The following is a 24760-nucleotide window of genomic DNA, read 5'->3' as shown; positions in this document are numbered from 1 at the left end:
TTTTAGGGTTTACACCTTCAAACGGTGCGTGTGGGCGTTGTAACTCCTGCAACACCAGCAGGGGAGAGGGGGGCACTAGGCCCCTTCCCCCCCCCCGAGCCCTGCCTCGAAGCCCCCACCCCCGGCCGTGACGCCGCTGGCCGCGCCCCCCGCGCTCCCCTCCCCTTCTCCTTCTCCCCCCCGCCCCTCCCCGCCCCTCCCCGGCGCTGAAATCTCGCGGGGTTATGCTAAGGAGGCCGGCGGCGCCGCCCCGCCCCTCCCCTCCCCTCCGGCTCCCTCCCGCTCCGCGCCCTCCGGCTGGGTGGGTGCGCGAGCGAGCGAGGGCGAGCGCGGGCCGCGGTGCGCTGTGGGATCGTGGCGGTATAAAGCCTATCCGCCGCGCCGCGACCGCCAAGGGGGCCCGGCGGGAGCGGGGCATGAAGATGGCGGACGCCAAGCAGAAGCGGAACGAGCAGCTCAAGCGCTGGATCGGCTCCGAGACCGACCTGGAGCCGCCCGTGGTGAAGCGCAAGAAGACCAAGGTGAAGTTCGACGACGGCGCCGTCTTCCTGGCCGCCTGCTCCAGCGGCGACACGGAGGAGGTGCTGCGGCTGCTGGAGCGCGGCGCCGACATCAACTACGCCAATGTGGACGGGCTCACCGCGCTCCACCAGGTCCGTGCGGGCGATGGGGGGGCGCACAGGGGCCGGGCCCTCCCGAGGCTGGGCCCCAGCGGTGGCAAACAGGGGACGGGGCAGGTGCCCCCCGGGGGGCCGCAGCGCCGGGGCGGCCTCCCCCGAGGGGATCTCGCCCCCCCCCCGCATGGGGCCGGGGTCCTGAGGGCGGCTTCCTGCTGCGCCCGGCTGGCGGGGGGAGGCAGCGCTTTGCGGAGCGGTACCGGGAGGGTTTCTCCCCGTAGCCATGGCTCCTGCCGCAGTGTGGGAGCGAGCTGGAAGCGGAGCGGGGCTCCGGGGCTGCTCGGCCCGTTCGCTGGGAGCAGCCCAAAGGAATCCGGATGGCTTTGTTCTGCCGTGGGGCTGCGGCGGGGGGGGGTGGGTGCGGGGGGGGGGGGGGGGGCGCTGCCCGGAGGGAACTCGCGCTCGGGGCAGGGGGGGGGGAATGGAAGGGAAACTGGCTGTGAAGTTTCCTCAAAATGGATGCTTTGTGCATGTTGAAGTTCATAGCAGTCTGATTGGAATCTCAAAACGTTAGCCAAATAAGGAAAGGCTGTGGCAATCCGGAGATAATGCGGGTTTGCCTGAATAGTTTTTCTTTCTCTAGAAGGCCAAGAGCTTCGATGCGATATTACGTTCGCTGGATGTCCAAAAAGCAAAAAAAAACACAGTCTTTGACAGGCTAGTTTCTTGTTCCTGAGTTTAGAAGTTGTTCATTTTTTCAAGGAAAAAGAAAACGGTTGAGATGTAGGTTGATCGAGCAGAAATCTTCCCCAAACAGTTAGGTGAGGACACTGTTATGTCGTGCTTTTGTCAAAAATGAGGTGGCGAATTCAATGCGTGTCATCCACCCCGTACAGATTTTTCGAGGATGTGAATTTCTACAAGCGTTAGCTGCCCCACGGTAATGAAGTAAGAAAGGATAGAGCCAAATTCTGAACATAAGATGTAAATTTCTGTTACTTTCTGCCCTGTTTCCTGTATGTAAGTCATCTCTCATTTGGCTGTGGAAAGGGTTGGTTTACTTTCAGTTGTGAACTGAACTGGAAGAATGACTGGGTGTTGTGGTTAACTCTGTCACAATGTTACTGCAGCAGGCTTACCTGACTCCAGGCTACCCTGTCACTTCATAGTGTGGTTTTTTTTTGTATTTATTCTTTTCTAATCAAGTTATGATTGCTTTGTGCATGGGGGGAGCTCTGTATTAGAAGTCATTCCTTAACTGGTTAGATCGTTGGGTCAGCGAGTTACTGTGGGCTGGTGATTGGTAGGGAAGGATGACGTTTGGTTTAACTCTCTTAGGATGAGATGAATGGTGCTGTTTCTCTCCATGGCGTCTAGAGAGCATTTTCAAATGTTTGACACCGTGGGTACTAAAGCTTGCAGCAAAATTACTCAGGAGTTATTCTGCGCTTCTTTCTACCTGTAGTCAGTTTGTAGTTTGGAAGGGCGAAGTCTAAGAGAACGGAGGTAAAGATTTACATCACTGTTAAAACTCTTGCTCACTCTCCTGCTCTTAGTGATACTAAAGAGCCTTTTCTGGTCTTATGATATTAAAAGCAAATAAGAAGATCAGTTGTGAAACGATAATCCTCTTGAGGCAGTCCAGGCGTCTTTATGCTTTTTAAAAAAAGGTGTGGAGGGGGGCAGACATAACAACAAATCCTTGCCCGCAACCATTTTGTTACGGTTTCACTTTATTATCATCAATGTTTTCTCTAGTATGCCATATAAAAGGTGCAAATCGTATGTTACACAGTCTATAGCGTTGATTCATTTAATCAGATTTGGCTGCAGAATGGATCAAAGCTGTATCTGTTCCCAAAGGAAACTCTTCAGCAACTAGTCAGTCAGAACCGTCAGGAAGAGTGACAAATGTCAATAATGTTAAAGTCTGTTGTGTTTAAGACTGCCATGGCTGCTGTTGCATTGTTGGTTTTTTTTTTTTTTTGTTGTTGTCAGATTCCGTGTAGGTTTTACTGCTTCACAGGAATAAACTTGTCCACAAAGACAAAGTGACTCTACCTTGTTTGGGTAGGTTTTTGTCTTGCGTCTAACTTTTCTTCCGCAATTATTAAGAACAAACATGTGTCTGACAGTATATGAAATGTTTAATTCTCTTCCTATTTGGCCTTTTGTTTTTTCCCCAGTTATATATAACAGTTATAGGAAAAGGCTTAAGCTGTGTGGTTTTTGTTTGTTTTTTCTCCCCCAATGTCCCGGGTGGTTGGAAATGCTGAGGGGGAAGTACTATTAATCCTGGAATTCTGGTGAGCTTCAGATCTTGTCTTTAATGGAGCATCAAGCTTTGTTACTAAAGTAATTAGCTGAACTTCCCATTTCAGTGGGGTAAGATGTCACTACCTTCAGAAAGCTTTGTGTAGAACTATTTTCCTTACTGTGTATGGGGAGGGATTACAATTGGCTTGGTTTTGCTCAGAGGAGGAAAAGGGAGAGCATATGCAGACATTTCATTCATCTCTCATCAATGCCAGTGAGTGATTTCATTTTATTTCACTGCAGACTTGAGTGCATTATAGCTGAGGGCATGTCAATTAAATTGCTTTGAGTTAAAAGTCTTGAAGAACTATGAAAAAAAAAAAAACTGTTAAATGGTGATTTTTATTCCTGCATCTAATGTTGGATTTGGACATTGTTTTCTTCCTTTAAGAATTTGTTTCAGCATACATCCAGCTTAGGCCTTCAGCAAAAAAGACAAAACTGGATATGCAATTTATCTATCTATGGGAGGATGTATATAGCGTAGCATATTGCAGCAGGATATTTTTATGCATCCTGTTGCAGTATCTTAAGTTATATGCATACTATGTGTGTGAGACCAGAAAACCTTTATAAATTTATAAGGTCTAACTTGAAATCAGAGGTCTGTTCGATTAACTTGGAGGTTAAGTTGATAATGTTGTTAAATAGTGAGTTCCCAGACAGCTGTCACCCAGGCTGAGATGTAGCATATAGATAGTGCAGCTTGTCTTATCTGCAGTAACAATTGGACTGGAGAAAAACAGGGCCCAGAGGTGAGCTGTGGCCTCCCAGATTAATGGCCCCTGCAGAGAGGGGAAAAGTGACATATTCTGAAATAAGAATATACTGTGCTTTTTTCAGTAAAGCCTTCTGGGGCATACTTATCAAAAGGGGGATTCAATTCGGTCCCGTTTAAAGCAGAGCACCTACCCTTCCTCAGGGTTTGCGTTCTCTCCCGCTCTCTTTCCTTGCCCTCCACGCAAGGGGATGTGTTTGGCTCACCGCGACTGGGACTTGCTGCTGAGCGACTGCAAGTGGCTGGCCTAAAAGCTGCGCGGAGCTTCCTACAGGAAAGAGGAGCCCACCCTTTCTGGGCAGCAGCGTGGGAAGGCTGCGTGTGCTGGGGAGGGGCTGGGATGTGCCCGGGTTCCTGGAAGGCCGCGCTTCCTGCACGTGCCGCTCCCTGGGGAGCGTGGGCCTGCTCTGCGGAGTGAGTACCTGCGTGCTCCTGATAGGGGAGGCGGCTGGGATTGGGCCGTGACAACTCGGGCCTCTTTCTTCTCGGCTGTCCTCTTCCTTTGAGGCTTCTCAGACCTAGGAGGTGGTGACTTGCTGTTTGCACTCCTTCCGTCTGCGTGAGGGAGATGGGTGCTGCAGCCTCGTGCTGCCACGGAGTGTGGAAGATGTCTCAGTGGCCTGATCGAGACTTTGCCTGGGGAGCATGAGCAGCGTGGTCTTGGCTGTTGGTGCATAGGGGTCATTGTGTTCTCCAGGCCTTGTCACTGCTGAAGGCTGAACAGCAGGAGAACTTCCTAATGCCTAATGAAGAGTGTGTGCTCCCTTTGGTTCAGGACAAGTAGAGTTTAATTAAGCAAAGTCTCCCGAAGGCGGTTCCTTCTTTCTGTTGCAAACTTCAGTGTTTTTCTGTAACTCTTCAAGTACTAAGTGTACATACAAAGTTGACTGTTTAACCTGCTTTATAACTTTACAACAGTTTAGAGGCCTGGTATTATGCGGGGTTGAATAGAAACTCGTATTGATGTCACTGCTGTAGTTTTCTGCATTGGTCCATCAGTACTAGTTAAGATGCTGAGAAACTATTCACGTGTGATCCGAACTATACACTGTTACCACTGACCTAGTATGTCCTGTGAGTCCTGTGCTTGGGTTTTATTTTGTGAGTAAGAAGTACCTTCCTTGTAGGAAGCTTCCTCGTGGTTTATATGAAAAATTCTGTCAGGACTCCTGGTGGAATGGTCACAGTACCTGATGTGGTAAAGGGGATCATTGCAGTAGGCATCAGTGTCATCTTTGTTATGACATCCTTTCAAACAGGAAGTGAAAAAGGGACATAAATTTGACCAGCACTGGATCCCTCTGCCTTAGGTCTAGATGGAGGGCATTAAGGCTGCACAGTCGGAATCCTTTTTGACAAATGATAACACAGGTCATGTATTTGAGCTGGGGCCACAGCATGCAGAGCACGTCAAGTCATAAGAGCAAAGAACAGGTTGCTGCAGTCTTAAATCTCCAGGGTGTTTGCATCATAGCAGCAGCACCCATCATCCAAGGATAAGGAAGGTATAGAAATAGCTCAAAGCTATCTTAGTAACCTCCCAGCTATGACTTCTGCACTGCTTCTTTTGGGGAGTGGAAATACTGCTGTGTATGGTAAACCTGTTCATTTTTTTTCAAGATTATCAAGTAGGAGAACTTCCTTTTGCACAGAAAGGCTTTGTGCGTAGCGATGAACCTGATGTCTAAACCTCCCTAAAGGGGGAACTCTCCCTAAAGGGGGAACAGCTTCCCACCCACGCAGCCCCCAAAAGCTCTTGTAGATGATACACAAGTGAGAATTTTGGAGTCATTTGTTGAGCTTGTATTATGTTATCCTGACTTGTTTAATTCTTGAGCTGTACAACAAAGCATAGCAAAAATGAGTCCTGAAATAAGTGTAATTTTGACTTCACTCGGTGATTAGACTACAGAGGCATATTTGTTTAAAATCCCCTTTGTAATTGGAGTCGGTTCTTGTGTGGGCCATAGATCTGTCTCTCCATAGTTACAGTAGCTAGGTTCAGATTCTACAATATGTACTTGTTAGCTTTCTAATGATCATGTCATCTAAGAATTTTTTTACCCCTTGAAATGGAGGCAAGAGGAGAGAAAAGATGTGATTCTTCATAATACACTTTCAGTATAATAGTGGAAATTTTAAATGCTGCTTTTGGAGTAATTGTTACTTCTGTAACACCAAGCAGAAAATCAGTGGTGATCTTCTTGCCTTTTTAGGTTTGTTATCTCCAAGTGTCTCTTGGTCTCTTTAAGCTCTGTCAAGTCTAAACCCAGGGTTTTCATTTCTGGTTTTGTAACAGTTTTCATCACTATGGTTGTTATGCATAAATAGAAAATTCAAATGAACTCTAGCGCATAGTAATGAAGCGTTTAAAGCAAATTTCCTTGTTTGACATTTATTGAGTCATGTACGAGGAGTTCTGTGTTCAGTGTAAGGATACATTCAGATAAGGCTTTAGTGTTTGCTGACACTGATGCTCAGGAACAATTTCTGCTGCTCTCTAGCTGTGAATTTCACTGTGGCATTCATAGTGCTTTTACACTAAAGCTTTATCCATGGTTTTGTATGCATTCTGGCATATGCTTGGTATCTTAGAACATTCCTTTCATGATAAATCATCAAAAGCAGCTTTTAAGAGTAGATAATAAGTGCAGTTATAAGTGTGAATAAAACTGATGTGAGCATGCTTGGTTTGAGGCCTTTTTGATCTTGGCGTCATAGTAGCAAGCTTCTCAATTACCATTTTATTTTACCATTTGTTACTGCTTACCAAATTACTAATTTTCAGTGTATTAGTTAGATCTGCGGATAGGACACAGAACTGGCCAGTATAGATCATTAGCAGCTCCTCAGTTGTAAGTCTTAAGTCACATCTCTGTATTCCAGGCTTAAGGGTACATGCTAAACTTAAGTTGGAACAGATGGCTTGACAGGCTCTTGGCGAGGCCTGTACTTGTTTATGCCTTTATGCATGCTTGCGCTCTCTCTCATCTTACTTGGGCTAGTAAGATACCCACTGCAATCCTCTCAAAAATTGAGCCCCCTGAACTTCTTGTTTCTTGTTGTATAAGCTTGACTCTTGAGGCTGGGCTCACAGGATATGGTATTGAGGAACGCGCACGTGCTTGTTCAAATGCTTAAATTTTATCCAAGAATTCAAATAGGCTAGATGCACAAATGTGGTAGCTCTGGACGACTATAGCACGAGTACGTACTTCTGGGACTTGTTGCAACCAAGAAATTGTGAACTCTACCTCGTTACTGCCATACTACCAGTGCTTACTATATGCCATGTAGGAAACGCAGCATATGAGAATGTTTACCCAACAAATACTGTATCGGTTCTTAACAATATATCTGTCTTCATTGATCTGGATGACCACAGGAGTGTAAACTGGTATGCAGTTGCAAGGCTATGGAGCTGCTGGTGAGCTGGGCAGCTCCTGATGCTGCTGGGTGGGTGGAGACATTCCAAGCTGCTTTACTTTCCTATATGCATTCCTGAAATGACAGTCGATGGAAAGCATGGCATAAGAGTGGCGGCATTCCTCAGCTGTTTCCTTTCTAGCAGCTTCAGGAGGATAAGCATAGAATAAGAAGACAAAAGATGATCAGGGTACTTGGTAGGGGGAAGTACTTCGGGATTTTTTTTCATGCTTTGTTTTCACAAGACCTGGTACCTGGCTTCTGTTTTTTTCTTCCAGAGCACTGATTCAACCCCTGTGCTTATCCTGCAAACATTGTTTTCATGAATTAGGAGTCAAAGATTCAATTAACAGCGTGAAGTTTTTGAACAAGATAGTTTCCTTTTTATGCATGAACAGTGTTAGCACTTATCCCATTAACATCCACTGATCTAGTGGAAGGTGACCCTGCCAATGGCACAGGGTTGGAACTGGGTGATCTTCAAGGTCCCTTCCAACCCAAGCCATTCTGTGATATGATTCTGTGAGTATATTTCTTAGGGTAATGGCTTCCAAAGGTCTGCTACTATAAATGAAGAGTGAAGTTGGCTTTAGGAAGATGGTGAAACACCCCCTGGGGGGGGGAAAAGGAAAAGAAAAAACCTTGACCAGCCAAAACAGTCTTATTTTGGACCCAAGTGTGGAAATAGCAATAGGTTTGTCCTCAAGGTTGCAAGTAAGTGATTCTGGTACTACTGTAACTTCACGTGAATGCTAACTTTATATTTTGTCTAAAACCAGCATGATACCAAAATATCTGTAAGCAATGGTTTTTAGAAACAGTTCCGGCTTTAAAACTTTCTGTCAGGGGCTAAGTTTCATGGATTATTTTTTCTTAAAATCAGTCTAAAATATATTTCTATTTATTTTTCCTAGGTTATGGTTGTAATGCATGGTCTTGAGTGCAAATTGTGGCAGTTTGCTTTGATGTGATCAGTTAGCCAGCCAGGAGTGGTTACAGCTCAAGTTTTACTTCTGGGATGATTGTTTGCTTTTGCTGTTGTTGTTTTGTTGTCCTGATAGTGATTCTGGAAGAGTAACCCAAGCATCTTCTGTACACACTTGAGTACTTGATGTTTCTTGTACATCAGGGAACTGCATACAAGTCTTAGCTTTGTGTTGTGGCTCTGAAATGTTTGTGTGACTTATTTACCTGTTAGTTTTTTGGATTCCTACACAAAATGGCTAAGATAAACTAGCAACACAAACTGCTCATTAACAGGTTTTGCTTCAAACTTATAGGAAGGACTTGCCTAACATTTTTTTCTTAAAACTTCATACTTGAATTGAGAACCTTTCTAAGGCAAAACAGTGTCTTCATCTGGCAACAAAGGTGAGCACTGCTGACAGTGTGTATGTATGCCGCTGTACATGTGGTCAGCGCTACTTTCTGAAATACTTAACGTGGATGAAGCCTACGCTGACAAGCTGCATTCCTCTGTCAAATCTGGGATCCTTGTGGGCCCCTTTGGAAACCAAAATACCAACTAGGACTTCTGGCTCTGAAACTTTTGGCTTAATGTCCTGAAACTTGCTACAGCATTCTTGGTTTAAAACCTATACTTCCATAGTTGAAGTAGGAAAAATTGTTATTTTTAGTTACAAAGGATATTGTGCCAAGTTTTAACAAAAGCTTTATGTTTATAAATATATGCAATTATGCTTGAATGAGTAGGGTTAATTACATGAGTAACCTTAATGAAATCAGGGAGGGTTTTTAAAAGTACCTGCCCATTCTCTCATCCAAATCCCAGAACTGAAACAACCCAAAGCTATTGGTAGCATCTTCTCGATTGGTCTGCATTTTGTCTGCCTTCCCTGTAATGATTCTATAAACTATAAGTAACCCTAATTATTGCTGTTACAGCTGTAGCTTTTCTTAAACTAGCTTAAAAAAGCAAACAACTCTTAAACTTGCTTTGCTAATTTCAGTACGTGTCTTTTTTGGAGATGTTTTCAAATCAATCTGGCCTGGTATTTCAGGTGTCTAACTTGCTGAGAACTTGAGCAAAAGTGAGTTGCCAAATTGCCTTAGGTTTTACTCAGTGAAGAGTGAGATCGGGATGGCAGTATTGTGCCTGTCATCTAAATTGGGACTTCCGTTGTTAGGTAGTAATAATACTTCCATCACACCATATAAAACAATATTTTTAGAAAGCTTACTAAATTTCTTTTTCACAAGGACTGTGCTCTTTGTCTGGCACTCTGTGGAAAATAGCTCAACGCTTTCTTTTTGTAAGAAGAAGAACCTGTGTGTAACATCAGTTTCTTTGGCTTCTTCCTGCTTCTAGAATAAGAAGAAATTTTTTCATGTTAGTGTAAATAATTCCAGGTGTAAATATAACAAATGTAAAACTGGGAGGAAAAATCTAAAATCGTTCATAGGTCATAATAGGTTGTGGAAAGAAAGATCTCCAAGGAGCTGTGGTTGGGATACAGGAAGAAGCTGTCCTGAGAAGTTTGTGCTTTGGCAATGCATACAGGTGCTGGATACAGCTGTAGGTACTGATGTGAAGTATGGAAACACAAGCAACCTCTCACTGTTTCTGTATAGGAATTCCTCATAAAAAGAGGTAGTACTTGCTTTTCTGGTTCTGGCTGCTGAAAATCGGATGAGAGATATGGGGGAATTTTACCCTTTCCCTAATTTGCTATTGAGCGTTGTTCTTGAATTAGATTATCCTAGTGCTAACCTCAGTATGTAGCAGTCTTTCACTTAAAATTACTAATTCCTTGCTAATGGGCTGGCTTTACACTAATGAATAGCAAAGATAATCTCATTTCATAAGGCTGAGTTTGGAGTCAACGTGCTGTTCTGGTGTCTATGTGGTATTAAAGACCTCAGTCTTATGATGAGGTTGCATTAAATAAATATGGACCAGAAGTTTTTCCTGTGTCCCCCTGTAGGCGGAATTAAGTTTCACATGGTGCTAATTGTAGCTAGTTTGCAACCATTAACCAGGAAAAATATTTACTGTCAGATACCCTGTTTACAGGGTGGTGAGGTAGATGTTAGGCTATTTCTGCTTCTTTACGTAAGTATTAGCATGTTAAATGTAGCTCTTTCCTTCTTCATGAAGGAGAACATGCAAGATAGGTTATTTATGTCACTGGGAGGGAAACCCCATTTCAATCCAGCTGTCCCTTTGCCTTTTTTTTGTCACGATTAATCTGTGGCAGCTTGAGATGCTGCCTTTTATACTTGCAAAAACAAAACCACCTTAGATACACTGAGTGGACTTTAGTAGTTCTTCAACAGCTTTTCCTTCTCAGTCCCTGGAAGAGCCATATTATACTGTATTGATAGCTCTGAGTATACTACAGATATGATGGAGACAAAGTTTGGAGAAGTATAGATAGAAAATTCGCACAGTAGGCTTGACATGCCAGGTGATTCTGTGGTACTGTCTTAACATGCCTGAGAAGGACTGCTTGGTTTATCTTCTTGCTAGTTACAGGTTAGCTAGTATTCAGGTTTAGTTTGTTGGTTTTGGTCTTGTTTAAAGCTAGAGGCTCCCCTGAAGTATTTGAATGTCATATTACCTTCAATAAGAACTTCATGCTCAAACATGTCATTTCCCTTCTCCCTGCAAGAAAAACTACCACCCTGAACAAGCGTTACTAAAGACTAGTAAAAATATCTAATATGATTTTGAGTGTAAGGCAGTGCTTTGGTAAAATGACTACTGGAGTTCTGGTTTCTTAGTCATCACTTTCAGTTCACAATTCATGGAGGCAATGCAAAGTAAGTGTGAAACATAATTAGCAGCTACCACACTCAGGACCTGTTTATATTTGGTAAGATAGCTGTAGTCCTACAACTAGTTAAGTAATTGGCTTATTTTGTGTCTACCAGTTGAAGTTTAGTACATAGGAAATCAGGGTCGTGTTGAAGTGTTGTGTTGAAGAGGATACAGTGTTTGTCAGTCCCTTAAGCAAAGTGCCATTAGATAAAACTAATTTTCAGAACATCCCAAGCTTTGCCTAAGTTTACAGGTTTCTCTACTGAAATTCACTAATCCTACTGGAACAATTTGGCAACTGAATGTTTTTTTCTTGATGCTAGTATAACTGTCCCTTCTGTCACCAAGGCAGGAATGGTGCAGTAAGCTGGGAAGATGTTCATTTCCTTGGTCAGTGCAACAGAAGAAAGCAATCGCATCTCAAAATGAGGAGGGTGTGCTCTGCGCTGGGTGAAGTTTTGTAGTTTCTTCATGGTGAATGGATTGACTAGGTGACATGTGAGGGCTTAAAATCAGTTTCAGTGTGTTTGGAGCAGACATCTATTTTTGCTGTAAGAAACCTACTTGTGAGAATTGCTGTTACTGTAGCTTTTTGGAGCTTGACTGTTAGCGGATCCTCTGGCATAAGGAACATGGAAATGGGCAAGTTTTTCTGGATGTGTGTGGAGCAGTTCCTGGGGGAAGGTCAGGTGCTGGGTGTCAACCTCAGTTTGACTTATGAAAACTTTACCAAAGCCTGAAGAGCCTACTCAAACAAAATACTTGATTAATCAAGGTGGTTTTTAAAAGTTTGATGCTATTAACTGTTCAGTATTCTCTTTTAGAGTATGTGATCTGTCATGTCAGGTGTAAATGCTGGCTGAAAGCACAAACGGGGAAACTCTGATGTGAAAAAGCTTACATGATAGTCTAATTAAAATGTTCTTCAATTTAAGCTTTTTGCAAAATACAGCATATACCTAAAGTGTTGCTGAAGGTAAAGGTGTGCAAACCTTGGGGGATTCCAGTAAAAGTCCTACCAACAGGACTTAAAGCTTCTTACTAGAAAGTTACTTTTGACTTCAGAGTCATAGATTCATCAGTGACATAGTTTATCATCAACTACACAGATATGACTCAAGTGTTTGCTTGAAAGAGCTGATGTGTAATTTCCCTTCTGTTGGAGTTCCTCCAGGGACTTTGTCTCTCTGCAGCTGTTTGCTTACCTGCATGTACAGTAACGAGCTTTTACTCATGGTTGCCTTTGTCGTAATTTGTCCCCTCTTGGATCTTGAGAATTTCCAACTCTTCTCTAATTATCTGTAGAAAACAATATTAGATAAGAAAACTCTCCCATATTTAACTTTATTTTCCCTGTTTTGCCTTGTCATGTTCCACTGTTGTTGATAACGTATAAGATAACATGCATGCACTTTACATTCTGTTAATACATGGAAGGTGTTTGTTTATACGGAGTTTAAAAACATAATAACAAGTTTAACTGATTTGGACTGTTGTGTGGCAGCTTCAACTGTAAATATTGCTTAGGTAGTAAAACTCTTTTAACCTTAAGCAGAACCTTCATTCCTTCTTAATAAAGGTGGCCTAAAACTTGGCTTCAAATGTATGGCATTTAAGCTCACGATAGGCTATAAAACTGCGTTTCACTTAATGAGTAGTAAACCGCTAATTTTTTTGAGTTACTTTTGTAACTTATAGCTACTTGTGATTCATGAGACCCATACTACATCCCATAGTTGCATAAGCTGCTCTTGGAAGAAGTCCTTCAAACTAGACAAAGGTGGGCACAGAGAAAGACAGGGTAGAGAATATTAATTACCCTGTCATAAGATAAAACAACAACAGAGATGGGATTTTTTTGAATCCAGATAAACTGCTCCTTTTTTTCTTGCCCTGTCTCCTTGTGTTGTAGAAACTGGATCTTGACACTTGAAAAGTTACGAGGCAACAAAACAGCCAGCGATGCTTACGAAGTATTGTCTGTGCTTTTGAGTTATAAAACCAAACTCAAGTCTGCATCTGCGTAGCATTGAGCAAGGAGCTGGTGCTTATTGAAACATGGCATGTGCCCTACTTTGTTTTCTTGCCCCAAGGAAGGTCTGTTGCTGGTTTGTTTACTTCCTTTGGTGATTTCAGCAACTGATGTATATATATCCTGCATCTCAGTTACATATATCTCGGCTCCTCTTGGCTTCAAGAGGATACCCAAGATCTTGACTTAGGCTCTACTTGCTCTCACTGTAAGTTTCTCTGGCATGTTTTTGACTTTGCTTAATGCACAGAGTGGCAAAACGTGAGGAAAGGGATGTGAACCACTTATAAAGCCACATGCATGAACCAAGGAACTTGAACTCTTGCTTTTGTCAGTGGCTGTGTATAAATCATGGAAGCCTCTGATGCTTTCAGTGAGTCTTGATTCACCAAGAATATTGGTTACTGGTAGACTGGTTGCCTCCTTAATCTCAAATAGTTCTGGGTGCAGGCCAATTTTAGTAAGGCTCTGGCTTTAACGATCACATGTAAATCTCTTTTAAATTATTACAAGATGCAGATAATCTGCCTGCTTTGGTACAGCATGGTGTTCTGGCTTTTCCATGGCTTTCTTGATTTCTGAATACAAGCCTTGAAGTTCCAGATACTTGTGACTGAGTTTTATCAGCTGGCAGAACATGACTCCATGAGAAAACAGTGCTTGGAAAAAAGCTTAGCCACTCCGGTGAACATTGCCAAAAGTGGTCAGTCTCTTGGAAGAAAACGATTTCCCCTCTTTCCTAAAACATTTCAGTCCTACAAAAATAATACTGTGGCCAACTTAGAAGATGCTGAATGAAGGGAACTTCTTGCTTGTAAGATCATGCTGACATGTGAAAGGTGAGCAGCAGGCTGTTGGTGGCCTGTTGAAATAACTGAGGAAGGGCGATTTGTCCGACCCTTCTGCTTTAGAGGGTGGATGGGAACAACACTTAATTTGTAAAATTACACCTTTGGGTTGGCACAATGTCAAACTGAGAACTCTAATTAGGCAGCAAGTTATTGGCCAAACGGACTGGTCAATCATGCCAGGAAAATCCTTTCTTCAGCCAGGAAGACATACATTTCTACAGCTGATCCAGTAGTTCTGGCTACTTTCCTATCTCGTCTTTGAATGTGCATTCTCAGGCATGTTTATCCTGAGGCTTTTGACTAGTCATCAGCTGCTGCTGTTCCTTTGGCTCTCAAAGCTTGTGTCCACAGAAGCAAGAATCAAGGGGGAGTGCTGCATCTTGCTGAATGAAACAGCAAAATGTCAAATTAGACAGATTATGGTAAATGCTATAGAAGTTAAAATATGAAGTGAAGCTCAATGGAAGCCTCTTGCAGAATATGCTGTAGCTATTAGCAACTATGGAGAACAAAAGTTGCATTTCTGCAACAGACCTAGATGTCCTTTACAAGCAAGTATTAAGAGGTGACAGGTAAAAACAAACTTGTAATGCTTTGGTTACTTACCTAGTTTTAAAGTTGTTCGGAGTACGAATCTCTAATTCATCTCTTCTGGCTAGAGAACTTTTAATTTCTAGGCCAAAGAATGGTAGTATATTGTCAGAACAGACTGTGGTGGTTATGGTGTGTATGGCTTTTCTCCCCTCCCACTTCCAGTGCAAGCTGCATGCATGGCTAATAATTCTTAACATTCAGAGTGGCTTTTCTTCACAGCTCTTGGGAGGAGACACTTCCCCATCATGTAGTTTATCGACTGCTGTGGCATCTCAAGTACAGGATTGTATAGGCAGGTGTATGCTAGAGCCTCTTGATGTACAGCTTTGAGGTAATGGCCTGCAATATCTCCATGTTGTTACTAGATCTTAATACTGTTTTTACTAATATTTTTGGCTGCCTTGATTACCCAACAGTACAGGTGCTTAGCTGGTTGGTAACACTTCTCAGCTGTAAAAAAAAAAGTTAAAATTCTGCCTCTGTCTCTGAATCTTGAATCTTTAATGTAATAAGTGTTGAGAACATTCTTTTTAAGCTTGGGTCTTCAAGGGACTGTGTTAACAGTAGCTTTTTCCACTTAGAAGAGCGTTCAAATTAACAAGCTTTAACTTTATCCTAAATTTACATTGGGTTCCACCATGACTTTGATATACGTGCCACTTACAATGAAAGAATTGTGATTTTTTTTTTGCATTGCCTTAATTCTTTTATATATTATGCCAGTAGTTATAACACTCTGTACTTCCACTAAATGCAATAAGCCAGGAATCTTTTTTTGAGCTCTTCCAAACTCAGAAGAGTTTGGGAAGGAGAGAGAGAAATGTTCTGCACTTGCTAATCAGCAAACATATGTTGAGTTGTACATCTTGTTGAATTTGAAGATAGAGAAGTCTTTGAATGTTGTGAAATCAAGATGTTTATTCACCAGTACTGTTATATGGGATTAGTTTTTTTAACTTCATCCAGCACTACTTCTAAAACTGCCAGAAGCAGATGTGACGTTGTCCAGTTGTAGCAGAGTCTCTAGTAAAATTTAGTACTACTGCTTCAGCTGATGAAGATCTAGTACACTTGCTTTGATGAAGTTTGTTTTTGTGCATGTACCAGCACAAGCAGATCCATCAGCTTGTAACCAACTGTGATGTGTAATCAAGGATAGCCAGATTGCTTTGACCTCCTTCAAGTTGGTCTCCTAAAATGGAAATTATACGTTTTCCAGTTGGAAATCAGAGCCAAGCAGCTGTGAATTCCAGGAGACAAATACTGCAGCAAATTCATAACATTACTCATGTTCAACAACAGCAGTTGATTCCATCATTTGCTACTGCTTCCTTCTGTGTCTTAAAGATCTCTTCCATGAAGCCAGATAGTAGTTGTATGAGGACACTGCTTAATATCTAAAGTTTTGGTTTTTAAGTCACTTTTTCGTAATTCTTTCTTTCCCTGACTATTTTTTCCCCCCTTTCTCCCTCAAGATATCAATCCCTCATTATCCACCCTCACCCTTCACCTTTGTGGCTGCTGTTTTGGGGAACTTTTATTTCTTAGCATTTAATCATCTTTTTCAAGCTGACTGGCATGAAACTGGAATAGTTTGACAGCTTAGTGTGTGTGCATGTTTTCGTATGCATGCAGTGGCGACTGGTTACCTGCAGTCTGAGACTCTGGTATGGAACTGCTGAACAAAAAGGACTATTACCAAAGTATGTCAGAAACAGCATATTTATGAATGCTGCTTCCATAAGTCTATGCTCCGCTGTGGCTCAGTATAAATGTTCTTGCCTAGATAGAAGGCTTACTCCTTTTTTTTTTTTGGCTCAGCTTTGGAAATTAAAGAGAGAACCTGGATGAAATTGTGCTACTACTATTGTTAGTGGTCTGTGCTGTTCCCAGGGAGCTATTGAGTTAAACTTACAAAACCATCCGAGGGATGGGAACAGTTTGTTCTATGGGAAAGCTTGCTGGATGTTTCAGGTTTTGGTGGAGGCTTGCTGCTAGTACTACTTCAGGTTTTGTTTTTTGACAAATCTGACTTCTAAGCAAAACTAGAGCTGGGAAGATATGCAGGCAAACTACCAAATGGGTCTGCTTACATGTTCCCAAAGGTCCTACGTAAATTGGAAGAAAAATGATGCAACCTGTAACTGCAGTCTGTCAAACCTTGTAGCCATATTCTGACCTTGCCTTTAAAGACAAAAGGCTCTTGAAGTTGTGCCTTGGGACTGAAAAAAAAATAAACAGAACTAATATAATGGCATGTGCAGGATGGCTGGGATCCTTTCCCGATAGGCAGGTCAGACTAGTAACTAATTTTTGTAGAAAGTACTGTTTCGGAGGATCACTGAGAAGCTGGAAGATGAAGCAGAGCTGTGGTTTGCTCAAAACTTCTTTTGGAGGGGGAGTGGAGTGTCTTCTACTGGGCCTCATGAACAAAGAGCTGCCATTGTGTGGGCTTCTCGATTCAGCTCGAGGAGTAGGTACTGTGAACGTGATGCTGCCTTCTCTTATGAGGTGGGCTGTCTTTAAAGTATGTAAAGCATCTTTAGGACGCCCCTCTGCTTTTGAGTGCCTAGTGGAAGGTTGTACCCCTCAGTGCTTTTACCATTCAAGTATCTGGAGGGTATTTGCTTACTCTCTGAGTACTCTTAGGTGCAGTAAAAATGGGAGGGGGGCTGTCTGTTTACCTCAGAAAGGTTACCTTTAATCTTCTTTATGTATTTTTAGACTATAAGGAGGCCTAAGGAGTTCCAGCTTCCTCAGGTCCCTGGCTGTGGGAGACAAATATATGGAGGCTAGGTATTTGCTGCAGTTAGGTACTGGTCCTTCTGTTTCCTGCTGTATTCTGGATGGCCTCTCGTTTTCTCAAGGTTACAAGAAGCACTAAGATGGTCTTCTCTTAACTATGTACTTGCAGTAGACAGTTTTAGACTGCTGGTTGGTATTTTACTGATCTTCGTAGCTTGTGGTGCAATATGCCCTGTTCCAGCAAGACCAAGCAAGGAGGCTCTCTCTAGTCTGAGTGCGAGTATGCAGGTGTTACCCTGTTGAGAAGGGCATGTCTCCACTCAGCCTGTTCACAAGCTTAAGAGTCTATTTGTTTGGCAGCTAGGTAAGTATTATCTTCGCACTGCACAGAATTTGCACTCATATTAAGTGGTCGTAGTTCCTGAAAAGCACAGTGTAGGAAGTGCAGAATGGAGGAACTAGAAGAAAGGAGGAACAGTGACAGAGTATGGAATGAAAGGTGTGATGTGAGAAGAAGAGATCTCATTACACAGAAACATTCCTTGTTCTGCAAAGCAATGAAGTAAAATCTAGACCTTCACTTCTCAGTTCTGTATAAGTATTTAATCCATAAATTGGTTATCTTGCAGCATCGTCCTAGATATTGCAGAAGTCTATGCTTTAGATTGTCTTTTTGATTACTTGAGACTGAGGCTTATTTTTTTCAAAAGAAAGATTGTGGCTTTTGACTTTTGTCTAGAAAATGACACAACTGTGTAAGTAGGTTAAAAAATTGGTAAATAGGTTTAAAAAAATTGGAGGCTCTGGCGTGATGAGAAATCAGTTTAAACAGAAGTATCTTTTTAATTAAAAACATAGTTCAGCCTGTCTGTGCTGAATAGTCATTCTTAGAAGTGGATGCAGAAATTCAGATGCCCTAGATAGTTTGTCCACAGTATTGTTTATGGAGTTCAAGACCTTTGGTGTGCTAATAACACTCATCCTTTTTTTCTGTTCCATTTTGGAGACTCTTGTTTTTGCTACACTCAAACAGACTTCTGGATTTTGAAGCAGGAAGCCTTTTCCAGAAAACTTGAATAGCCCCATGGATATATATGGTATATTTCATCTAGAGATCCTGGTCCATGGCTAGAATTCCTTGGTGTTACAGTGATACTGACACCAGGAAGCTATGTTAACTATTAAATAAAATAGTTCTTAGCCCGTGATCTGCCTGACATACAGAGTGAGCAGAAATTCCTAATGACAGTGACTTTACTTCTGCTGGACTCTGTACAGACCTCTGAAGACATGGCTCCTGCCCTACAGTGCTTTATAATAGAAGACATCTGACGTTTGGAGAGGATTAATATAATCAAGTAAAAAATGCAAGCTAGTATAATTTTATGTCAGATTCAAGTTGAAGGAAAATAAGTTTTTGACTTATACTATTAAATGTGGGTTGTACTTAATTTGTATCTGTACCTGCAAATTGTGGGGAACTGTAATAAATATAAGCTGTCTGCTGTTCAAGTGCTGCTTTTTGTTTGTTTTTTTTCTTGAATTAAAATTGAGTAGTTGGGTAGGTATAATTATTCCTTAAGGCAAACTTGCTATAAGTTTTAAATGATTTCACAGAAAATACTAGCATAAATTCTCACAACTGTATGAAATTATCAGACACTAAACTTTTTTTGTAATGGTGTTTGCTTATGCTTAATGCAATAGCTATTAAAGAAAAAATACACTATCTTGCTGTTCAGAAGTTTTATTTGTACTACAAAGCAGCAGATCTTGCAGTCTGTAGTTTATATGTAGCTTTCATTTATGTAAAACAAAGGTCCTAAAGTAAGAAGTTAGAGCTGCTCAGTTGAACACCTTTTAGCCACTGTGATGGTATGAGATGCCTGGTGACGAAATAATGTTGGGTCCCAAACATCCATCCACAAGGTGGTAAAACTGTTATTATTTGATGGCAAAGAAGGAACTGTTTAAATTTATATTTCAAGTGTTGTACAGAAATCTTTTTTAAAGTACATAGCCATACCAGTTACTTCAGGCTCATTTTAACTGCTAATTTTGGCAAATTTTATCTTGCTTTTAACCATAATTTTGAAGATGTGACGTTCTGAACATGCTTAGACTGAAAGCATCCAATAAAAACAAAGTAGCTTGCAGTAACGGAAAAAATGACTCAGTACGAGTTGGAAACAGAAATTAGCTAAAAGGCAAACACGCAGTAATCCTTACAACAGAAGCACTTCATAAACTGTTCTCAGACATGTAGGTTGTAGATCAGTCTATTCTCTCTGTCCAGTTCCACAACTACTTCAGTAAGGGTTCATGTATCACTTTTACTAAAACTTCCCAGTTCTGATGAGAAGGTTTCACACTTTGATATTCTAGAAATAGTCAATTACTGCCTCATTTCAAGCAAGTGCCGTCAGCTGAGATTAAGGCATAACTTAACCGAGGAAGCTCATGCTGCACGCTTCACAACATCACTTGAAGAATAAGGACAGGGTGAGTGTGCTCATCTTCCACTTGCTGTGTCATGAAGCACGTGCTTGGGAGTGATGAGGAGGTTGCTGATGAGATGAGAGCTATCGGCTGTTCAGTTTCTCAGGTTCTGTGCCTATGTGCTAGGGTTTTGAGATGGAGATCAAATAAATCTCAAATGAGAAAATTCAGAGCAAGACAAATCATGTATTGTAGTTCTGCCTTTAACCTTCCTTTAGACCTCATCTTCAAGATGAGGTTCAAGACCTTAAGTACAGGTTAATTTTAAATATTAAGCATTAACAGAGAAGATTGCCGTAATTAAGGATTCATTACTTCATAGTTGAGTGAGGTTAGCTCATAGACATCTTTCCCGAAGAACAGCATTAATCAAATCAACAATAACATGCTTGTTTCCTTGGATTCCTGTCTAACTGTACCTTTGCCCAAACTAAAACTAGCTACTAGAATATTCTGCTTTAACTACGTAGTAATATTCAGCTGTGTCATACTCTATGCTGCTGTGCACGTAGCAGGTATCTGCCAAAGCAATACCTGGAACTTGTGTTGTAACGTGTGTTGCAATTAGGTAGATATTTATTTTATAGACACTTCGTTTGTTACTCCTTAAACACACTTGTAACATGGGAACTTACAGGAGCAAGCTCCTCTTTATGGCGTACTCATGAGTTTCAAATTAAAGGAAACTGGCTTGGCTACCTGGCTTCTGGAGAGGAAGTGAAAATTAAGCACAACTTACTCTTAAAACTTTATAATCACTTTCTTAGTGCAATAATTTTCAGTTTTACACTGCTTTTACCTTCCCACATCCAATCTGTGATGTTGGCTTCTGCTGTGTGAAAGATGTCTATATTATAAAGGTGTCTCAAGGCCAAGCATGCATAGGCGTACTCTGCAGATAGCATTAGCTTTCAATATCAGAACAGTGAGGCTCCAAAGCAAGGACTTTGTGTTAACCGGGCCAGTGCCTACAAAGGTGAAGTGTAGCAGTGTTTTTAGTCTTACTGTTAGAGATAAGTCTACAATCTCATGAATGCGATGGCTTAAGCCACCAGGAGAATTATTAGAATTCATCCTCTTTGACTTGTCCCATGATAAAACTGGTTCAAATTACACTTAGAATCACAGAGTCATTAGGGTTGGAAAAGACCTCCAAGATCATCTGGTCCAACCATCCCCCTACCACCAATGTCACCCACTAGACCATGTCCCTGAGCATCACATCCAGCCTTTCCTTGAACACCCCCAGGGTTGGGGACTTCACCACCTCCCTGGGCAACCTGTTCCAATGCCTGACTGTTTCTGAGAAGAAATGTCTCCTAATTTCCAGCCTGAACCTCCCCTGGTGCAACTTGAGGCCATTCCCTCTAGTCCTATCGCTAGTTACCTGCGAGAAGAGGCTGACCCCCAGCTTCCCACACCTTCCTTTCAGGTAGTTGTAGAGAGCAATAAGGTCTTTCCTGAGCCTCCTCTTCCCCAGACTAAACAACCCTAGTTCCCTCAGCTGCTCCTCATAGGACTTGTGTTCCAGGCCTTTCATGTCGTTAGTCTAAGAACAATATTAATCCAAGAGTGACAACTTCATCCCAAAACCTCAGTTATCAGTGCTTGTTTGAGACAATGATTAATTTGTTGGGAAGTCTTTACAGGCTTCTGCTATGTTCAGAAGGGAACGTAGACCCAAAAACTGAATGTTGCATCTGCACCTGGGAGCGCTTTACACAGCTTTAATAAAATCATCCATAAGGTTTGCTCAGCCAGGGCCAAACTACAGCAGTTTCTTGGTAGAATTGGAGCACTCTTTTGTCAAAGCGCACATGTAAATTCATATGTTCTAGTTTCTTGATTCTTCAAAGCTATGGGTATAATTTTAATGTAGCTCGTGGTAGTAACTTCCCAGTTTACAAATGCATTATTTTCCTCATCTCTAGAGCAGTAAACAACTCTTATCTAAGCCCACTTTGCATCTGCTTTAACTAAATACATTGCTTAGTGAAGGGAACCATCTATGGTAATACTTAAACCTGTTTTACTGCAGACAGTATCAAAGTGCTGTTTTATCTTTTTCTTCTTCCTTTTTTTTTTTTTGGTCTTGTCTGCTCTATAAGTATGCACACTGCTTAGTGTGGTTAAACTCAAACCTCTAGAACAGGAAGGTGGTAGTGCCTTCTGTCTCACCACTCACTGTTTTTGCTTTTGTCCTCTTCGTGTGAGAACTTTGAGTGATACAACACAGCTCTGTTTCTTCATTCACCATCTGATTCATAAGGGTGCTATCACTGGTGTCCCTGATGTCCTGTTGCTTTTCGTTAGGGCTGTGAAGATAGAATTGATTCTTAAAACCATCTTAAGTCAAACTCTGTTCTTCTGAAACTCTACGCCTGTGTTGATTTTAGTGCAAATATGTACACGTTATTGTATTGATGAATATTCAACAGTATCATGTTGTACAAAGATACAGGGAATGATTGCAAAGTTACCGAAAGCTTCGTGGTCAGAAGGTTGCTGAGTTGGGTTTGGATTCAGCTAGTCTGAATCTGAATTCTTCTTCACTGTGACCACAGAAAGCGGCGGTTGCAATCTGCAACATCATCTTTCACAACTGTCCTCTCCAGTTGTGTGAGATGTGCCTTCGCAAGATCAGTGAGGATGAGGAAGGAGTGCCCCAGCATGTGATCAAGATCAGGTTTTGAAAGAGGAGTGCGTATTATTCTTTGTCACCTTACAAGGCCTAAGACATTCTAGATAGTCACTCATTAAACTAACAAGGGTGTATGCTTTTGTTTTGCCCTGACCTGAATTTCCATTCTTTTCCTAAGTGATCATGAAGACTGCTGCCCTAAATTCTGCTGATGGTCAGTTGCCCTCGTCTCAGTTCCTAGGCAGTTGGAGGGGAAGGGGGTGAGATACTCTAAATCTGAAGCCAGTGACTGCTGGTGACGGGACGAGGAGGTGCAGAGTGACCGTGCAGCATCAGCTATTGGCTGTGTGGAACCCCCGTCTTCGTACACCACGCTGTAGCTTAGGACGTTCAAGCACTTAGCTGCTTCAGCAACCTGTACTGTCTAAGGCATTCGTTGTTTCTATGGGAATGAAGTAGTCTATGGACTAGACCGACTTGGAAAGATAAAATCTCACATGCCATCTCATTTTCCTCTTCCGCTTGCTTGCTACCACATTGCAGGGGACTTTGACCTTCCATGGTCATAGCGTTCAGATGTCTTCGGCACGCTATGGTTGTGCTGTGGTTTTCAGTCTAACCTAATTTAGTGTAACAAGAGTGAGTCCTCAGCAGAGCAGGAAGTATTTTCTGTGCCTTTCCCAAGGCCAGCAGCATTTTAATGCGATACTACCTCAATGTTAACGTGTTACTATATATTTAGTGCAGGGCTTTTTGAGAATAGCTTTGATGATTCTGGAAGTGTCTCCATACTGCATGCAGTACTTCCAGACAAGTGTTCGTGATCCCAGCTGCCCCAGAGGATACCCTGTCTGGGGTGCCCATAGAAACTGAATGAGAGCACACTTCCTGAGATGGAACTTGTAAGGAGAGTCCATGTATCTCGAGCTGCAAGGGTATGTGGCTTTTTGAGTCCAAGGCCACATAAAACATGCTTTTAGCAAATTAATATCCTACAGAGCAGGAATGCAGTTGTAGCTACTATAGTTACCTGAAGTTACCTTTTTCTGAACTATGTGCATTTACTTTAGGTAGGTTGGGGTGTGGATACACTGAACTTCAGTGCCGTCATTATTATAGACGAAATGCCTAGTTAAGCACAGTACTTGTTGGCAGCCTGTGTAGGTTTCTGTGCTCATTTACTCTACGGAGAGAAGTTTGTCTACTTGGCAAATCACGTGGTAGACAAGCTAGCAATAGGAATGCAGTAATTCCCAAAACACTGGTATCAAGAACTAATTGAGCAGTCCATTAAATTACTGCTTAGGACAACCCAATGATAAGAAGAGAAATGGAGTCATAGCTCTCCTTGGTGGATAAAATTGCATAAATCTAAACACTTTAGACCTCCTTAAGGGATCTTTTTAATTTGGGGGAGCACTAGCCAAGTGAATTCCAAACTTGCGCAGAAAAGGCTCTGATTCCTCGTGTGGCACATAGGTTTCAAAGGTGGTTAGTTTTGTGGGTAAATTTAAGAACAGACTGAAATTTCATCTTACACAGAAATTCAGTTGGCATCTCTCCACTTCATGTCTGTATTTATACTGTGGTCACATACGTACTTAACGTTCTGTAATAAAACTGATTATGGGTCCTGTTTGGCTACACGCTACTTCTTGTGCTACTTTTTCTAACTGGTGGTATTGCCTATCCTGCTCGTCATATAAATCTTAGTGGCTATGAGATTTTAGGCTGTCTTAAACATCACGCTTACTGTTTTGTGAGGCAAAACTGAGAAATAAAAGTTGGTAGTGATCTGACCCAGAAATTTCTCTCTGCGTTCATTCCTCTGTCTTTATTGGTCCAGGATAACCTTAGTTTCTTAGTTGGACTTCAGTACTGAACATAGTAAGTGTGAAATCGTGCTATGTGGTTAAGTACTCTTCAGTTATGCACAGAAACTCCCCTAGTTCATCCAGGAAAAGTGAAAGATTATTCCTGGAACGTCTGGATTTACTGATTTTTCAGATTTTTCCCAGTAACTCAGCCCTTCATCTGGAATAGAAAAGGTATCTTCAGGAGATGTATATGTTTATTTAGTTTAATAGGAAAAATATCTAAACAGAAATTTCTGTTCTGACTTAAAGTAGCAGCCATCTTTTATATTTAGTGCCTATGAAAAAACACCCCACCAACACCACCCCTCCCCGACTAAGGTGTCCCTATTTTTAAATAAATTTCTTCTGGGAAGAGAGACTAGTGGATTTCTGCATCTTACTACATTTATGTTCTGTCCCAGATCTTGAGGACTGTTCCTTTAAATTAAATTTTAGTTTGTCAGCCCATCCCATTCGGAATCTGTTTATTTGTATTATAGGAAATAAAATAAAATAAAATACAATAAAAATAGTAATAATTAAAATAAACCGTGTTCTTATAATACTTAGAAGACTGTCCTTGAAGTTCTCAATGAGGAGAGAATTGTTCACGTTTATAAATCA

At 41.8% G+C, this 24760-nt stretch overlaps 1 protein-coding gene across 10 annotated transcripts in view; it reads left to right on the top strand.

The window, feature by feature from the left end:
* The first annotated feature begins 252 nt into the window (after positions 1–252).
* Positions 253–24760, top strand: part of PPP1R12A (protein phosphatase 1 regulatory subunit 12A) — a 129900-nt gene continuing 105392 nt past the window's right edge. For 3 of the 10 annotated variants that reach the window (XM_066993436.1, XM_066993431.1, XM_066993441.1), the window contains exon 1: positions 253–653. In XM_066993436.1, coding sequence (XP_066849537.1) covers positions 417–653 — 237 coding nt within the window. In that variant the 5' untranslated portion in view covers positions 253–416. The remainder of the gene's footprint in view (positions 654–24760) is intronic. The other 7 variants (XM_066993433.1, XM_066993439.1, XM_066993437.1 and 4 more) reach the window with 3 other exon arrangements.

The sequence above is a fragment of the Anser cygnoides genome, chromosome 1 (genome assembly GCF_040182565.1).
Source record: "Anser cygnoides isolate HZ-2024a breed goose chromosome 1, Taihu_goose_T2T_genome, whole genome shotgun sequence".
In the NCBI taxonomy this organism is placed as follows: domain Eukaryota; kingdom Metazoa; phylum Chordata; class Aves; order Anseriformes; family Anatidae; genus Anser; species Anser cygnoides.
The sequence above is the reverse complement of the archived record's forward strand: the minus strand, read 5'-3'. Positions and strand labels throughout refer to the sequence as shown.